General features: G+C 45.9%; 1 protein-coding gene and 1 long non-coding RNA gene across 2 annotated transcripts in view; both read left to right on the top strand.

Moving 5' to 3' along the window:
* Nucleotides 1–3634: 3634 nt before the first annotated feature.
* LOC119351954 (DNA-directed RNA polymerase III subunit 1-like) overlaps nt 3635–18606 on the top strand; it is a 61054-nt gene continuing 46082 nt past the window's right edge. Inside the window, exons 1-14 of the mRNA XM_037618719.1 lie at nt 3635–3726; nt 3877–4006; nt 4609–4779; nt 4842–4998; nt 5131–5321; nt 5427–5539; nt 5614–5701; nt 6376–6576; nt 6657–6805; nt 6880–7021; nt 7105–7245; nt 7343–7531; nt 7935–8163; nt 8961–9054. Of these exons, the coding sequence (XP_037474616.1) occupies nt 3635–3726; nt 3877–4006; nt 4609–4779; nt 4842–4998; nt 5131–5321; nt 5427–5539; nt 5614–5701; nt 6376–6576; nt 6657–6805; nt 6880–7021; nt 7105–7245; nt 7343–7531; nt 7935–8163; nt 8961–9054 (2087 nt within the window). The remainder of the gene's footprint in view (nt 3727–3876; nt 4007–4608; nt 4780–4841; nt 4999–5130; nt 5322–5426; nt 5540–5613; nt 5702–6375; nt 6577–6656; nt 6806–6879; nt 7022–7104; nt 7246–7342; nt 7532–7934; nt 8164–8960; nt 9055–18606) is intronic.
* Nucleotides 5136–5713, top strand: LOC119365774. Its single transcript, XR_005175753.1, has 3 exons — nt 5136–5321; nt 5427–5539; nt 5614–5713. It is a non-coding gene; the product is annotated as an uncharacterized LOC119365774 (long non-coding RNA).

Here is an 18606-nt window from a genome sequence, read left to right as displayed (position 1 = left end):
TCTATCAACGACCACATCATCCGGGAGATTAACTCCCAGCTGAGACAAGCGGTTGTGCAACCCAGACATTTTGAGTATGTGCTCGCTGACGGAACTATTATCCTCCATCTTACAACTGTAGAATTTGTCGGAGACGTCATATCTCTCGACCCGGGCATGAGCTTGGAAAAGCATTTTCAGCTCATGGAACATCTCATATGCTCCGTGTTGCTCAAAACGCTTTTGGAGCCCCGGTTCTAAGCTGTAAAGCATGCCGCACTGAACTAGGGAGTAATCATCACTACGCGTCTGCCAAGCGTTCATAACGTCTTGTTCTGTAGGGAAAGCAGGTGCTTCACCTAGCGGTGCATCAAGGACATATGCTTTCCTGGCGGCTATGAGGATAATCCTCAGGTTACGGACCCAGTCCGTGTAGTTGCTGCCATCGTCTTTCAGCTTGGTTTTCTTTAGGAACGCGTTGAAGTTGAGGGCAAGATTAGCGTGGGCCATTTGATCTACAAGACATATTGCAAAGATTTTTAGACTATGTTCATGATAATTAAGTTCATCTAATCAAATTATTTAATGAACTCCCACTCAGATAGACATCCCTCTAGTCATCTGAGTGATACATGATCCGAGTCAACTAGGTCGTGTCCGATCATCACGTGAGACGGACTAGTCATCTTCGGTGAACATTTTCATGTTGATCGTATCTTCTATACGACTCATGTTCGACCTTTCTGTCTTCCGTGTTCCGAGGCCATGTCTGTACATGCTAAGCTCGTCAAGTCAACCTAAGTGTATTGCGTGTGTAAATCTGGCTTACACCCGTTGTATGCGAACGTTAGAACCTATCACACCCGATCATCACGTGATGCTTCGGAACAACGGACCTTAGCAACGGTGCACAGTTAGAGGGAACACTTTCTTGAAATTATTGTGAGGGATCATCTTATTTATGCTACCGTCATTCTAAGCAAATAAGATGTAAAACATGATAAACATCACATGTAATCAAATAGTGACATGATATGGCCAATATAATTTTGCTCCTTTTGATCTACATCTTCGGGGCGCCATGATCATCATTGTCACCGGCATGACACCATGACCTCCATCATCATGATCTCCATCATCGTGTCTTCATGAAGTTGTCTCACCAACTATTGCTTCTACTACTATGGCTAACGGTTAGCGATAAAGTAAAGTAATTACATGACGTTTATGTTGACACGCAGGTCATAAATAAATTAAGACAACTCCTATGGCTCCTGCCGGTTGTCATACTCATCGACATGCAAGTCATGATTCCTATTACAAGAACATGATCTATCTCATACATCACATATATCATTCATCACATCCTTTTGATCATATCACATCACACGGCATATGCTGCAAAAACAAGTTAGACGTCCTCTAATTGTTGTTGCAAGTTTTACGTGGCTGCTATAGGTTTGTAGCAAGAACGTTTCTTACCTACGCCAAAACCACAACGTGATATGCCAATTTCTATTTACCCTTCATAAGGACCCTTTCCATCGAATCCGACCCGACTAAAGTGGGAGAGACAGACACCCGCTAGCCACCTTATGCAACTAGTGCATGTCAGTCGGTGGAACCAGTCTCACGTAAGCGTACGTGTAAGGTCGGTCCGGGCCGCTTCATCCCACGATGCCGCCGAATCAAGATAAGACTAGTAATGGCAAGTAAATTGACAAAATCGACGCCCACAACAACTTGTGTTCTACTCGTGCATAGAAACTACGCATAGACCTAGCTCATGATGCCACTGTTGGGGATCGTAGCAGAATTTTAAATTTTCTACGCATCACCAAGATCAATCTATGGAGTCATCTAGCAACGAGAGGGAGAGGAGTGCATCTACATACCCTTGTAGATCGTGAGCGGAAGCGTTCAAGAGAATGGGGTTGATGGAGTCGTACTCGACGTGATCCAAATCACTGATGATCCTTGCGCCGAACGAACGGCACCTCCGCGTTCAACACACGTATGGAGCGGAGACGTCTCCTGCGCCTTGATCCATCAACGAGGAGGGAGAGGTTGAGGAAGAGAGCTCCAATAGCAGCACGACGGCGTGGTGGTGGTGGAGCGGCAGTATTCCGGCAGGGCTTCGCCAAGCTCTTAACGGAGGAGGAGAGGTGTTAGGAAGGGGAGGGGCTGCGCCTATGATGTGTTGTGCAGCCCTCCCCTTGCCCCTCTATTTATAGGGGAAGGAGGAAGGGGGCCGGCCCCCTCTAGATGAGATCTAGAGGGGGGCGGCGGCCAAGGGGGTGGCTGGCCCCGGTACAATACCGATATGCCCCCGAACCTTTTCGGTGACCGTATGACAACTTCCTATATATAAATCTTCACCTCCGGACCATTCCGGAACTCCTCGTGACGTCCGGGATCTCATCCGGGACCCCGAACAACATTCGGTAATCACATACAAGTCTTCCTAATAACCCTAGCGTCATCGAACCTTAAGTGTGTAGACCCTACGGGTTCGGGAACCATACAGACATGACCGAGACAACTCTCCGGCCAATAACCAACAGCGGGATCTGAATACCCATGTTGGCTCCCACATGTTCCACGATGATCTCATCGGATGAACCACGATATCGAGGATTCAAGCAATCCCGTATACAATTCCCTGTGTCAATCGGTACGTTACTTGCCCGAAATTCGATCGTCGGTATCCCAATACCTCGTTCAATCTCGTTACCGGCAAGTCACTTTACTCGTTCCGTAACACATCATCCCATGACCAACCCTTAGTCACATTGAACTCATTACGATGATGTCTTACCGAGTGGGCCCAGAGATACCTCTCCGTCATACGGAGTGACAAATCCCAGTCTCGATTCGTGCCAACCCAACAGACACTTTCGGAGATACCCGTAGTGCACCTTTATAGTCACCCAGTTACATTGTGACGTTTGACACACCCAAAGTATTCCTACAGTATCCGAGAGTTGCACAATCTCATGGTCTAAGGAAAAGATACTTGACATTAGAAAAGCTTTAGCAGACGAACTACACGATCTTGCGCTATGCTTAGGATTGTGTCTTGTCCGTCACATCATTCTCCTAATGATGTGATCCCGTTATTAATGACATCCAATGTTCATGGTCAGGAAACCGTAACCATCTATTGATCAACGAGCTAGTCAACTAGAGGCTCACTAGGACATGTTGTGGTCTATGTATTCACACATGTATTACGATTTCCAGATAACACAATTATAACATGAACAATAGACAATTATCATAAACAAGGAAATATAATAATAATCATTTTATTATTGTCTCTATGGCATATTTCTAACAGGCGGTCCTGGTGGCGATGCACGGTGCTCTTGGGCAGAGCCCGTGTCTTGGCGCTGCCCGGTGACCATGGCCGTGTTGGCGGCGTGGTTGCCGGGGTGTAGTGTTCAATGGCGATGAGTGTTGGCCGGGGTAAAAACCTGCTCTATCTTCGAACGGACCGGCAACGGCGAAGCTCGTTCCTTTTTTGAAGGCGTCGTCGTGGCTCTCACCGCCCATCGTGCGGCTTTGAAGAAAACTCTGATCCTGCCACCCATCCCGTTCCCACACCCCGCCGGCGGCAACGAATTCCAGCGAAAAGCGAGGCGAGGCCGGACCGATGGCGGCGGCGCGGTGGCAGCAGCAGGGGGAGGCGCAGAAGCTGCGGTGCACCAAGGAGCCGTACGTGGATGACGACGGCACTCACAGGATGTACGTATGCGCTCAAACCAAAAGCATCGATGCTTCCGCTGCTTGATTGCTCGCTTCAATTTCGCTCCCGCCGCCCAAGTCTATTTCACTGACGGATTTTTTTGTCTTCGCTTCTGCCGCTGTTTGCTCGGATGATTTGCGTCTCTTCAGAAAGAGCATGCGGTTCAGCACCTTGTCCGGCGGCGAGGTCCGCAAGTCCGCGGAGGCGCAGGTCTATAACGGCTGGATCTACGACGAGAACCGCAAGCCCGCTCCCGGCGGTTTGCTCGACACGCGGATGGTATGCTGCTGCTCTTTCCGCTACTTGAGGCTGTCTGTGTGCGTGTGTGTGTGTATTTATGTTGCTTCGCACGATGAAGGGCATGCCACCTTTTGTGTCCGTGTACAATGTAGTAGATGCTTTACTAATTGATCAATCCGTGGCATATATGGTATAGCTGTAATCCGAGGACCAGCTCTTGTTGGGACATTTCACGCAATATTTTGCAATAAAAGGTCGTCATTTTTCGAAATAAATTAAACGAAATGCTCGCGAGATTCACCCTGAGAAATTTCAGGGAGCTGCAAACAGAGTATATATATGGGGAGTGCCACTGTGAGGGGTTTATGAACAATTCAGTATTATATATACTGCTTCCTGTAAAAGGAATGCCACTGTCTTGTGTGTGTGTGTGTGTGTGTGTGTGTGTGTGTGTGTGTGTGTGTGTGCGCGCAATGCATTGTCTTACTGAACAATACTTGTGTGGCATATAGTTGTAATTAGAGGGCTGGGCTCTTGTTATGACATTTCAACAAATTTTTGCCAGCCGATGAATAAAAGTCTTCCTTGTGAAATAAATGAGCCAATGGAAGATTTCTGTGATATATCGTGACAAATTTCAGGGAGCTGCAAACAAGTTTGGGGAGTGCACAACTTGCCACGGTTCATACACCGAGTGCCCGGGCCATTTCGGTTACATCAAGCTCGCGCTTCCGGTTTTCAACGTCGGATTCTTCAACAGTACCGTCAATGTGTTGAAGTGCATCTGCAAGGCAATGTTTTTTTCCTTATATGTCTGATCATGTTTTAGTTTTTCCTTTCCTTAACCACTCCTCACGATGCGATGCCTTTGCAGCGCTGCAGCAGGGTTCTTCTTTCGGAGAAAGACCGCCAAGAGTTTTTGAAGAGGATGAGGAATCTGAGAGCAGAAGTACTGCACAAAAGCGTCATCCTGAGTAAAGTTAGGGACAAATGCAGGCCATGCCGTTGCCACTGGTGTGGATACATGAATGGCAAGCTTACTTCTAATGCTTCTTTTATCTTTCTTATGTTGCTCATCACTTGAAAAATACTAGTACATAGTAATAAACACCTGACCTGACAGCTTTTAGAACTTAACCTTCTATTTTGGGTTGCATGTACAGGTGTAACTAAGAAGGGGCCAAAGGACAGAGGAGGCTTGGCAATTGTTCATGACTGTAGCAAAACTTTGGACAGAACTACAGAAGAACTTCGGTCTGCTTTATCACACAAGAAAGAAAAACTATCCTTTCCTTCTGTTCACCTGTTAGACCCTCAAACCGTCCTCGCTCTTTTCACAAGAATGACTGATGAGGTAGATGTCGTTTGTCATGTTACAGGAGTACTTGTTACTTTCGGTAGAGTACCACAATTTATCAAACATAGGTTCTCTTGCTTGATTGGTTTTGTCATACTTCAGGACTGTGAACTGCTGAACCTTGGTGACAGACCCGAGAAACTTATCATTACAGAGATTGCAGTGCCACCTGTGCCCATCCGTCCTTCTGTTTTTGTTGGTGGTAATAAAATGAGGTTTGTTCTCTGTAATGGTGTTTCAGCATAGCCACGTGCCATTGAAATGCCACTAATGTCTTTGCTTCTTGCAGCAATGAAGATAGTATTACTTGCATATTGAAGAATATTGTTACTGCAAATCACATAATTAAAGAGGCCCTTAAAAAAGGAGAATCACCCGTGAATTGCTTTGTAAGATAACTCAGAGCACTTCATTTGTTTTTCCAACATTCTCTTATATTTAGTACCATTTCTCTTTCACCTCTGTGGAGGGCGACTTTTGTGTTCTCTGATTTCTTTTTCATTACATTTTAGAAATTAGTCTGCCTCTATATGTTCATGTAATTCCCAAGGCCAGAACTGATTGTTTCGTTGGATAAGATGATGAGTTCTGCTCCAGACGCAGTATAAATTTTTGTTGGCTTTATGGAAGTGCTGTTCAGGATATAATGATTTAAGGTCTGAGTTGAAAATAGATAAACTGTGCCAACAAAATTGAATATTTTGAACTAATAACTTCAACTGTGACTTATGACTTCCTATTGTTCTTCCTGTATTGGCTGGTGGCTGGTGCATCATCAACTTCACCATTCAAAGGGTTCTGTAATTCTGATATTTTAATTGATAATTTATTCTACACATTCTTAATTAGATTATACAAACTTAGAAATAAATTTGATGTTGTATTTATGCTGCACAATTTGCATTGTGATCATTTTCACTCTGGTAGTACTTCTATTCGACTTGTTTGGGACTAAAGGCTTTGTTGTTGTTGTAGTACTTATATTCGACTAATCAAAGTGCCATTTCTGTTGAGATACTCTAACACAATTTTCTTCTTTGTTTCTTTGAAGAATTCCTGGCAAGACCTTCAACTCCAAGTTATTGAATATATCAACAGTGATGCCCCCTCTCTTTCTGATTCACAACATCGTGGCCTTATGCAAAGACTCAAAGGGAAGACAGGTCAATTTCGTGGGAACTTGTCTGGGAAACGTACTGAGTACACTGGGAGGACTGTCATATCTCCTGACCCAAATTTGAGAATAACAGAGGTACTTGTCCATAGGTTACCGATGCTATTTATTTTCACCCTCCAATTGATTTTTCATGTCATTATTAATTCGAACTTCAGGTGGCTATTCCTGTTTTGATGGCTCGAGTCTTGACTTATCCTGAACGAGTTTCATATCATAACATAGAGAAGCTGCGCCAATGTATACAAAATGGACCAAATAAACATCCAGGGGCAAATTTTATAATACAATCTGATGGAACAAAGCTGTAAGTTGTATTTGTTTTTTGAAATTCTGCTTCTTTTCAAGCAGCTCTCATATATTGCCCTGGACTACATTTAGGCACTTAAAGTATGCTGATAGAAGGATCGCCGCACGGGATTTGAAGTATGGCTGTATAGTCGAAAGGCATTTAGAAGATGGGGACATTGTCCTCTTCAACAGACAACCAAGCTTGCATAGAATGTCAATTATGTCACACAGGGTACAAATTGCTCCATACCACACCATTACTTGTTGTACTAAATAATTTGTCTAACGTTTCATTACATTTGTATTTAAATACAGGCAAGGATAATGCCCTGGAGAACATTAAGATTTAATGAGTCTGTTTGTAACCCTTATAATGCTGATTTTGATGGAGATGAGATGAATTTGCATGTCCCACAGACAGAGGAAGCTCGTACTGAAGCATTGATGCTTATGGGGGTAGCACTTGCTAACTCTTCTTTGCTACAGTTTAACGTTTTTGTTATGCTTTTTGATGCACAAAACTGATTTGGTAACAAATATTTATTTTTTGCAGGTTCAGAATAATCTATGTACCCCTAAGAATGGAGAAATACTGGTTGCTTCCACACAAGACTTTTTGACCTCGTCTTTTCTAGTCACAAGGAAAGATACCTTCTATGACAGGTCTTATTTTACTCTCTTGTGTTCATATCTTGGTGATGCAATGGAATATATTGATCTCCCAACACCAGCCTTAATTAAGGTAATATTTTTCAACTAGTTTTCTGTGGCTACATGTTATCCTCGATTTAATGTTCATTGCAAATATAAATTTGGTTCTGTAAAAAATTGTGTTGTTTGTGCTTCTACTGGTGTAGTTAAGAGGATATGCATGGTAAATGAGCTAGTAGAATATTGTTGAAAACTAATATAGGAAATGAGACATCCTTGCTCGTGTGCTCTCTACGTATAATAACTAGTTTGGTCTATTAGACGAGTTATTACTAATACCTTTTTCTATGCATAACAAAAGACAACAAAATAAAGCATCATTTTTATTTTCCTCTGTGAAATCCTTTTTTTTCCGTATGCATGTTTGTCCATGTTAGCCTTCTTACTAAAGTTTTGACCCATGTATGAATATTGACCATGTTCTTTTTTTGCAGCCTATTGAGCTTTGGACGGGCAAGCAGTTATTCAGTGTGTTAGTACGTCCTAACGCGTGTACAAAGGTGTTTCTGAATCTTACCGTTGAAGAGAAAATTTACATGAAACTTAAAGAACGTGACAAAAAGGCGATTACAGTTTTGGAAGAGACAATGTGTCCGAATGATGGTTTTGTCTACTTCCGAAACAGTGAGCTTTTATGTGGGCAAGTTGGCAAGAAAACTTTGGGTGAGAAAACTAGTGATGGCTTTGCTAAAAATGCCTTTAATAAGATTATTTTGATTTCTGATTTCATGATTCATCTCAAGAACCATTGCTTGGGGTTAGAAGGCTGAACTGCTATTGTAGTTTTGTATGCATCTTCCTAATAAACTGTTCTGTTTGTACAGCAGTATTTTTCTTTTTCATTATAATGCTTCGTATTGTTTTACATTCCTGAGTAATGAAAATTGTTTATTTGATGTTGGAATGGTACTATTTCATCTTGACTCATAAAATGAGCTATGCACGTCCCACCTGAGCAGCTAAAGAAGCGAACCTGTGATTAGTCCACCTTACCGTGCTCCACTTCTGTAGAAAGTTTAACTTAACTCTGCAATGATAATCTTTTGCCTATTACAAATTAAATTGGGAAATTCTATGCAAAGTTTAGGATGTAATTTGAGAAAGCTTAGGATGGGTCCTTGAACGTTCCAAGTTATCTGCTGTCTGAAACAAAGTATTGCATGATTGTATCTGAGCACCGATTTTATTATGGGTATCCTGTATCCAGGTCATTCTAGATTCTAGAACAATGTGTACTGCGTTCTTTGAATGTTTCCTTCTTCTTTAGGATTTTGTTACTCAGCCATAACTCTGACATGTTTTAGTCTCATGAAGCACTCCATAAACCACATATAATAAATGATGTGCCTTTTGTCATCCATGTTTGTAAAAATCACTGTTCGCCTGTGCTAATTTTTGAATTTTCATATTTCTTGACATATTTCGAAGCAAACAAAGTTTTATTGGATTTTTATCTGCAGGTAATGGGAATAACGAGGGCATGTTCTCTGTTCTTATAAGAGATTATAATTCTCATGCTGCAGCGAGTTGTATGAATCGTTTGGCAAAGTTTAGGTGAGGCTTGTTTTATGATTTGTACAATTCACGTTATCTTTCTTGGTTATTAGTAATTTGGTGCCGTATCGGTAATTTGCTCCTGTGTGCTTGCTCAATTGGAGAATGAGAATGGAAGGACATCCTCTTTATTCCCTTTTAGCATGTAAGCTTGTCTTCTTTTTTTGAAAAGGAGGTTGAAACCCCTGGCCTCTGCATCCAAGGATGCATGCAGCTTGTCAAACAACTTATCAACCTGTCACGTTGGCCTCTCTCTCATGCGCCGCACCAGGAGTCTAGGAGTCCACCAGGAGATAGGCTAGGTAGTTAGTTGATATCTATCTATTGTAACCTACTCTATCCCTTCCTCTCCAAGTCTCCTGTAAGATCTCATGTATGCGCTACAGGGTTGTTGCGCCCCTGCCTATAACACGTACCACGCTCCCTCGCACCGAGGACAAGGCGTTTCCGCATATCGCACATGGTAATCAGAGCGATCCTCTCCAAAGCCATCTAGCGATCCAATCTCCAGCCATGTCTTCCTCCGGCGCTTCCCAGACCAACCTCAGCGGCCAAGTCACGGAGAAGCTGACCCGCACCAACTATGTCCCCTGGCGCGCAGGTGACGCCGCAGCTCAGGGGCGCGGGAGTCTTTGGCTACGCCGAAGGCACAACACCGGAGCCGGCCAAGTTCCTCACCACCAAAGATAAGGATGGGAAGGAAACCTCTGAGCCCAACCCTCTCCACCATCTCTGGGTCCGGGAGGACCAGCAGGTGCTGGGCTATCTCCTCAGCACCCTCACCAAAGAGGTCCTGCTGCAGGTGACCACGATCACCACGGCGAGCACGCTCTGGACGACGCTCGCAGATATGTTCTCCTCGCAGTCTTTGAGCCGTGTCAATAACATAAGCACGGCCCTGCTCAGCGCGCAGAAGGGCACCCAATCGGTCGCACCTTCTTCGCCCACATGTGTGGCCTCGCCGATGAGCTGGCGGCCGCCGGCAAGCCTCTGCAGGACGACGAACTCATCAGCTACATCCTTCACGGCCTCGACATGGAGTACCAGCCCTTGGTCTCTGCCCTCGACGTCCGCACCACCCCGGTATCTCTCGATGAACTCTTCTCTATGTTGAGTAACTTCGATCAACGGGTGGCCATGTACCAAGGGTCGGGCGGCTTCAAATCTTCTGCCAACGCCGCGACCCGTGGCCATGGCGGCTCCTCCTCTCGCTACCGTGGTCCCCCTCGCTCCAAGGGCAGGCCGGGCGGTAGCGGTGGCAGCAACACCAGCGGCTCCAACTCCCGTGGCGGGCGCCCCTCCTCCAACAACACTAGGGGTTGCCGCGGCGGGAATAGCAGGTCTCGCCCGGATGCCGTGCGTTGCCAGATCTGTGGTAAACTCGGGCACTCGGCTAAAGACTGCTGGTACCGTTTTGAAGAAGATGAGGCTTCGTCCGAAGATGAGAAAAAGGTCGTTGTCGTTGCTGATGGTGCCTACGGCGTCGACACAAACTGGTACCTCGACAGCGGCGCCACCAACCATCTCACGGGTGAACTTGAGAAAGTAACCCTCCGTGAGAAGTACCCCGGCAAGGACCAAATTCACACCGCGAGTGGGGCAGGTATGAGGATCCGTCATATTGGTCATTCAGTTATACATACCCCTCATCGTAAAATCCACCTTAGGAAAATTCTGCATGTCCCTAGTGCCAACAAAAATCTCCTTTCTGTTCATCGAATAGCACTTGACAATCATGTCTTCATTGAGTTTCATCCTTTTTTTCTTCTTGATTAAGGATCAGGCCACGAGGAAAATCCTATATCGAGGTAGATGTGTTCGCGTGCTCTACCCATTGCTTTCGGAGTTCAGAAGATTCAATAAACAAGCCCATGGTGCTGTCAAGCTTTCCTCCACATGATGGCATGATCGTCTAGGACATGCTTCTTTTTCCTTAGTAGAACGTTTGCTTAGAAAGAATAAGCTCCCGTTTGTTGGTGAGCGTCATGTTGAAACCATTTGTGATTCCTGCCAAAGAGCAAAAAGTCATCAATTACCGTATCCTATTTCTACTAGTGTTTCTACTCAGCCCTTACAATTAATTTTCTCGGATGTTTGGGGTCCTGCCCCTTGTTCGGTTGGTAGACACACATATTACGTCAGCTTTATTGATGACTATAGCAAATTCTCATGGATCTATCTTCTCAAGAAACGATCCGAGGTTTTCCAAGTGTTTCAAAACTTTCAAGCACTCGTTGAAAGAAAGTTCAACAACAAGATCATTGCTGTACAGTCAGACTGGGGGGGGGGGGAATACGAAAAACTAAATTCCTTCTTCCAAACACTGGGTATTTCTCACCATGTGTCTTGTCCACATGCTCACCAGCAAAACGGCTCGGCTGAGCGCAAGCATCGCCACATTGTTGAAGTGGGTCTAGCTCTCCTAGCCAGTGCCTCTATGCCTCTTAAATTCTGGGATGAAGCTTTTCTCACTGCTGTACACATCATAAACATGCTTCCTAGTCGAGTCATTCACAATGAAACTCCCATAGAAAGACTCCTTCACACCAAACCTGATTACAAGTCTCTTCGAGTTTTTGGTTGCACCTGTTGGCCTAATCTTCGACCTTACAACAATCGCAAACTCATGTTCCGCTCGAAACAGTGTGTCTTTCTTGGGTATAGTGCTCAACACAAGGGCGTAAAATGTCTTGATGTGTCTACTGGATGGGTCTATATTCCTCGCGATGTTGTCTTTGATGAGACAAAGTTCCCCTTTGCCGACCTTCACCCCAATGCCGATGCACTTCTTCGCAAAGAGATTCTCCTTTTACCGTCATATCTAGTCGGGTCCGATCAAGGGGGCAATAACTGTGATGATTCAATGTTGACTGACCCTCCTAATACCTTATGTGAGCCTTGTGATGATGCAGGAGACTATACAGAAAAAACGGAAGTCAAAACTATGTGGAAATACCCAATACAGAGCCATATTTCATGTGCTCCAACCAGGGGAACAAATCCCCCTCGGGATCTGTGTCGCCAGATATGTCAGCCGGATCGTCTCCGGGATCCGGGCGGCCAGATGAAAGGATCGATATGGTTGACTAGAGGGGGGGTGAATAGGCAACTACCAATTTTTACTTTTATTTACCAAATTAAACTTTGCATCAAAATAGGTTGTCTAGATGTGCAACTAGGTGAGCAACCTATATGATGCAATAACAACAAGCATACAAGCAAGCACGGGAAGAAACACTAAAGAGCTTGCACAAGTAAAGGTAAGAGATAACCAAGAGTGGATCCGGTGAAGACGAGGATGTGTTATCGAAGTTCCTTCCTTTTGAGGGGAAGTACGTCTCCGTTGGAGCGGCGTGGAGGCACAATGCTCCCCAAGAAGCCACTAGGGCCATCGTATTCTCCTCACGCCCTCACACAATGCGAGATGTCGTGATTCCACTATTGGTGCCCTTGAAGGCGGCGACCGAACCTTTACAAACAAGGTTGGGGCAATCTCCATAACTTAATCGGAGGCTCCCAACAAGACCATGAAGCTTCACCACAATGGACTATGGATCCGTGGTGTCCTCAACCGTCTAGGATGCTCAAACACCCAAGAGTAACAAGATCCGCTAGGGATGAGTGGGGGAATCGAAAATCCCTTGGTGGAAGTGTAGATCGGGGCCTTCTCAACCACTCCCGAGCAAATCAACAAGTTTGATTGGCTAGAGAGATAGATCGGGCGAAAATGGAGCTTGGAGCATTTAATGGAGCTTGAGCAATAAATGTAGCTTGGGGGAGGAAGAGATAAGTGAGAGAGAAGAAGGGGACTCCCTTTTATAGTGGGGGCAACAATCCTGTTGCCCCCCACCAACCAGCCCCGCACAGGGCGGTACTACCGCTGAGAGGGGGCGGTACTACCGCCAGGACAGCGGTACTGCCGCGCTGAGGAGACTAGTAGGGAAAAGACCCAAACGTGGTACTACCGCGATGGTAGGGGCGGTACTACCGCTCCTGGAATGGTACTACCGCCTCTACAACCGCAACTAGTGCCGTAAAACCCGACACGACAAAAAGACCTCTCGAATCGAGGCGGTAGGAGCCAGACTGACCACCGGTACTACGACAACGGGGTCACGGGCGGTACTACCGCTGTGGAGCGGTACTGCCGCTTGTGACCCTTCGGCCGTACTACCGCAGGCATTGCGGTACTACCGCTGGGGCGCGCGCGAGAGAGAGAGAATCTCTCAAAGATGCTGAGGACAAGGCAGAGGTGCCAGGCCCCCAGCGGTACTACTGATGTGGAGCCACGGACGGTACTACCGCTGCGGAGATACTGCCGCTTGGCTCCTCAGCGGTACTACCGTTGGGTGTGCGGTACTGCCGCTTGGCTCCTCAGCGATACTACCGTTGGGTGTGCGGTACTACCACTTGGACCCAGATAAGACAAGGAAGAGAGGAGATATCTCTTCAATGGAATGGAGATGCATGGAGGGTGAGAAGCTGATGTGTACGTGATGATTCCACCCAAGCAAAACCCCAGCGGACCCCCTCTTGATAGTACGGTGCCCTCTACGCAACTAGTCCACCGAGAAAGAAACGAAAGAGCTACACCGTCTTGAAATACACTCCGAGGGGAAGAAAGCATCTCGTGCCAGGGGAGAATCTGTGAATTATACAAAGCACAAGATTAGTCCGCAAACATGTTGTCATCAATCACCAAAATTACCTTGAGAGAGATATGCCGTAACAATCTCCCCTTTTTTGGTGGATTGATAACAACTAGGGATTTGCGCAAGGAAAAGAAATAAAACGAAGAAAACTAAGAACTACAAATTATAGACGGGCTCCCCCAGAATGTGTGCACCAAGAAATGGCACGACACACACATTCGGATCAACACTCCCCCTATATTTTATAGTCCAACAATACTAAGCACAAGATATATAAGAGAAGTGAATAAACAGGACAAGCATGCATCTCATAATAAACTACAGTACTCTGAAAAGACATAAGTAATAAGGTAGCGATAGGGAGCATATGTCTCACACCATATGTCTAGAACTTAGGTCTCACACCAAACCAAACCAAAAAAAAGACACCGAGAGAACACACAAGAAACCACAAAACGACTCAAAGCACGACATAAGAAACAAATCCCTACTCTCTCTCCTCCTTTGGCAGCGAGACACCAAAAAGAGCAAAGAGTGACACTACGACTCCAGGTGATGGGAAGAGGAAGATCTCGAACATCACATCTCTGCATCTTCATCGTGGGTCGAAAACTGCTCGGCATCGGAGTCGGTCCAATGGCAATTCTGATGAATCCATTCCTCCTCTTCAGTGATCTGACCCTCAGACCCACTGACAACTGTTGCTCCCATCTGACGCATGAGCTCCTTGTGGCGCGTCCTGGCATGCTTCTCCGCCACATGAGTCATGTACTGACCATGAGACTCCATGCAGAAAAGCTTCTTCATCTTGCGCTTAAGCTTCTATGCCCATGACGGTTCTGTACTAGAGGGGCCAATGTCCTCCTCATGATCATCAGTAGCAGCCCCACCCTCGGTCCCCATGGCAGCAGCAGCAGCAGACGGACCCCCTGTGGCAGCAGTAGCAGATGGACCCCCTGTGTGAGGTGCTGTCCGATTGTTCTTCTTCCTCAGACGCTTGATCTCATGAGAAACCAAGTCACCAGTTTCTAGCAACACTCTGGGGTAAGTCTGTGCCCAGGCCCTCTCAATGAGCCTCATGATGAATGGACCATATATAGGGCACTTGCGCTCAGACACGGCAGAGAGAAGTTCAGACCATATGACATGAGAAATATCCAGGCTCTCTCCAGTGCTTGCTTCCTTCTCATGCTGACAGAAAAGGAGCATGTCCACAAGGTAAGAGTGGACCATATCCAGATTCCCGATCCGAGGGAAGAGAGTCTCACGGAAGATGCGATGAAGAATGTCCAGATACGGAGACAGCTCATAGGTCTTCTTCTCAGTGACTGGGTGAACTTTCACAATGCAGTAGGGCCAAAGGGCTTGCTTGTGGGTGGACGTAGCGTTGCGGTGAGGGCGGAAACCGACAGGAGTCTCAAGCCCGTTATCCACCACATCAAGTAACCCCATGAAAGCCTGCCATTTGACGAAAAGCAGCTTGCCATTGGTCATCCATGTCAGAGTCCTATTGTAACACCCTCGATGTGACTATATCTCCCACGTGTCGAGGCACGACTTAGAGGCATAATCGCATTGAAGGCATATGTCGCAAGTTAGGCAATCTTCACAACATCCCATGTAATATAAATCATAAAGGGGAGAAACATAGTTGGCTTACACTCGCCACGTCAATCAAGTACATAAATAACATTACATCAACCAAACACTCATGGCCCGACTACGGCGCCAAAATAAAAGATAACCCAACAAGCGACACGGTCCCAATCACCCCCAACTGGGCGCCACTACTGATCATCAGAAAAGGAAACATAGTAACGTTGAGAGTCCTCGTCGAACTCCCACTTGAGCTCAAGCGCGTCTCCTGGAGCGGAATCATCAGGCCCTGCATCTGGTGTAATAGTAATCTGTGAGCCACAGGGACTCAGCAATCTCGCACCCTTGCGATCAAGACTATTTAAGCTTATGGGTACGGCAAGGTAAATCTATGTGGATCTGCAACAAGCGACTAGCAAAATATGGTGGCTATCCGGTTCGCAAAAGAGAGCGAGAAGAGGAGGCAAAGTACGAGCGAGAAACTAGAGAACAAGCTGCGCAAACATTACTCCAACACCGTGTCCACTTCCCGGACGCCGCCGAGAAGAGGCCATCACGGTAACACACTCAGTTGATTCATTTTAATTAAGTTAAGGTTCAAGTTATCTACAACCGGTCATTAACAAATTCTCATCTGCCCATAACGTTCCGATCAGACTCGGTATCTCGGTTATTCAAGACACTTCGACAGGTTAAAACAAGACCAACAACACCGCCCGAATGTGCCGACAAATCCCGATAGGAGCTGCACATATCTCTTTCTTAGGGCACACTCAGATGAGCGCTCCGTACAACTAAAACCAAACCTCGAGTTTCCCCGAGGGGGCGCTGCACAGGACTCTAGGTTGGACCAACACTCAGAGGAGCACTGGCCCGGGGGGGGGGGGTTAAAATAAGATGACCCTCGGGCTCCGGAAACCCAAGGGAAAAAGAGGCTAGGTGGCAAATGGTAAAACCAAGGTTGGGCATTGCTGGAAAATCTTTAATCAAGGCGAACTATCAAGGGGTTCCCATTATAACCCAACCGCGTAAGGAACGCAAAATCCGGGAACATAACACCGATATGACAGAAACTAGGGCGGCAAGAGTGGAACAAAACACCAGGCATAAGGCCGAGCCTTCCACCCTTTACCAAGTATATAGATGCATTAAGATAACAAGATTATATAATGATATCCCAACAAGTAAATAAATGTTCCAACAAGGAACGGCCTCCAATCTTCACCTGCAACTAGCAACGCTATAAGAGGGGCTGAGCAAAGCGGTAACATAGCCAATCAACGGTTTGCTAGGACAAGGTGGGTTAGAGGTTTGACATGGCAATTTGGGAGGCTTGAAAGCAAATGGTAGGCATCGTAGCATTGGCATAGCAAAAGAGCGAGCAAACTAGCATAGCAAAGATAGTAGTGATTTCGAGGGTATGATCGTCTTGCCTGCACAATTGTCAGAGTTGACTGGTTCCTCGAAAGCAAACTCAACGGGATCCTCGTTAGCGAACTCATCTCCCGGCTCTACCCAAACAAGACAAACAAGCAACAAGGACACAATCAACCACGTGCAAGGACCAAACAAGATGATGCAAAGATGATATGCTATGCGGGATGCGGTGCGGGATGCAAAATGCAAGATGTGACAGAGAATGCATGAACCTGGCCTCAACTTGGAAATCCAAGGGTGCCACTAGAAAGATGAGATGAAATCGCTTGAAAACGATATAAAGAACGCCGGAATCGGAGTTACGGTTTAAAAATGGCAAGCGATTCAAAAATGACACCGGTCTGCGATTTACAGAAAGTAGCCATCTAAATGCAATGAGATGAACATGCTACAGCATCCAAACATGGCAAAAAAATACATGGCAGGGATGCATTCAAGATGCTTAACAAAAGTCTAGCAATGAGCTACGGTCAATTCATCCATTAACAGGTTCAAACAAGCATGGCAAAAATGCATATGACAAACAGATCTCAGACTTAGTGAAATTAACACTTGTCTGGAATTTCAGATCAGGTAGCACTCTTCGGAGCAACAAAACTATATGCTACAGGACCTGAACATGGCAAAGTAAAGCATGGCATGGAGCTACTCAAAGAGCTTAACAAAAGTCCCTTAGTGACCTTGAACCAAAAGGGATAAGAAAATACAATTGCAAGCATGTGAACATAGCAAAAACATAATCAGTTTTCAGACTTAGTGAAAACTGGAGCATGCTGAAAACAGATATCAAGTAGGCATGTTTACGAGCTCGATGCACTCACTACGGTGCAAGTCATGACAAGCTAAGCATACATCCATCAATAAGGCATAAAATGCAAGCTAGACATAGCAAGAACAATAGCATAGCATGCACGGATCAACCACAACATCATCGGTAAAATTGCAAACAAGTTGACAATCTGCCCAGATTCATAAAGTAGCAAAAGTAGAACTCGATTGACTCAAGCTAAGGTGCTCCATAATTGCCAAAAAAGACATGGATTGATAGAGCACTACAAGATTAACAAAACATCTTTACTGATCATCCTCAAAAGAGGCACGGATCACTAGGAAACAACATGAACATATGGCAACATGAGATAAACAGCTCAAGGACTTAGTGGAATTGCCAAGTCCCTGAAAACAGAATTAACAAGTGCACCACTTTGCAAGTTTGTGCTAGTCACCACACACATCACAAAAATACATGGGTTGCACCTCTGGAAAGATGACAAAACCCTTAACAAAACTTATGTAGAACATCAGGGCATATCATGCACACAATAATCATGGCAAAAATGACAAAAAGCTAAATGGAGTAGCAGATCTGACAATTATCTCAAGTAGCCCACTTCTAACAGCATTTCGGGCATCAAGATGAACTCAAATGAAAATGATGCAATGGAATGAAATGATGTACTCTCTGAGATGAACATTTTGATATGCTATATGCATGAATTGGAGCTACGGATGCAAAGTTACGAGGCCATGAACAGGAGCACTTGGATCTGAGAATTTCGGGACTTAGAAGAAATTAGACCTCGCGGGAAACGGGACGAGGAGGACCCGGGACGAGGAGATCCGGGGAACAGCGCGGGCGTTTGGATCGGGGACCGGTGGATCTGGTCCAACCACCAGATTCGGCCAGCGAGGGAGGAGAACTCCGGCGAGGCGGCGGCTCCGGCGACGATGGGCTCCGGCGAGAGGAGCGGGGCACGCCGGCGAGGAGAGGTACTCAGGTCGGCCTAGCAACGGCGGATGGCGGCGGCGAGCTCGCGCGCGGCGAGGCGCGAAGGCAGCGGGCGGTGGTGGCGGCGCACGGCGGCTC

This window comes from Triticum dicoccoides, chromosome 1A, assembly GCF_002162155.2.
Source record: "Triticum dicoccoides isolate Atlit2015 ecotype Zavitan chromosome 1A, WEW_v2.0, whole genome shotgun sequence".
NCBI classification, from domain to species: domain Eukaryota; kingdom Viridiplantae; phylum Streptophyta; class Magnoliopsida; order Poales; family Poaceae; genus Triticum; species Triticum dicoccoides.
Note: the sequence above shows the minus strand (reverse complement) of the source record. Positions and strands in the feature narration are given on the sequence as shown.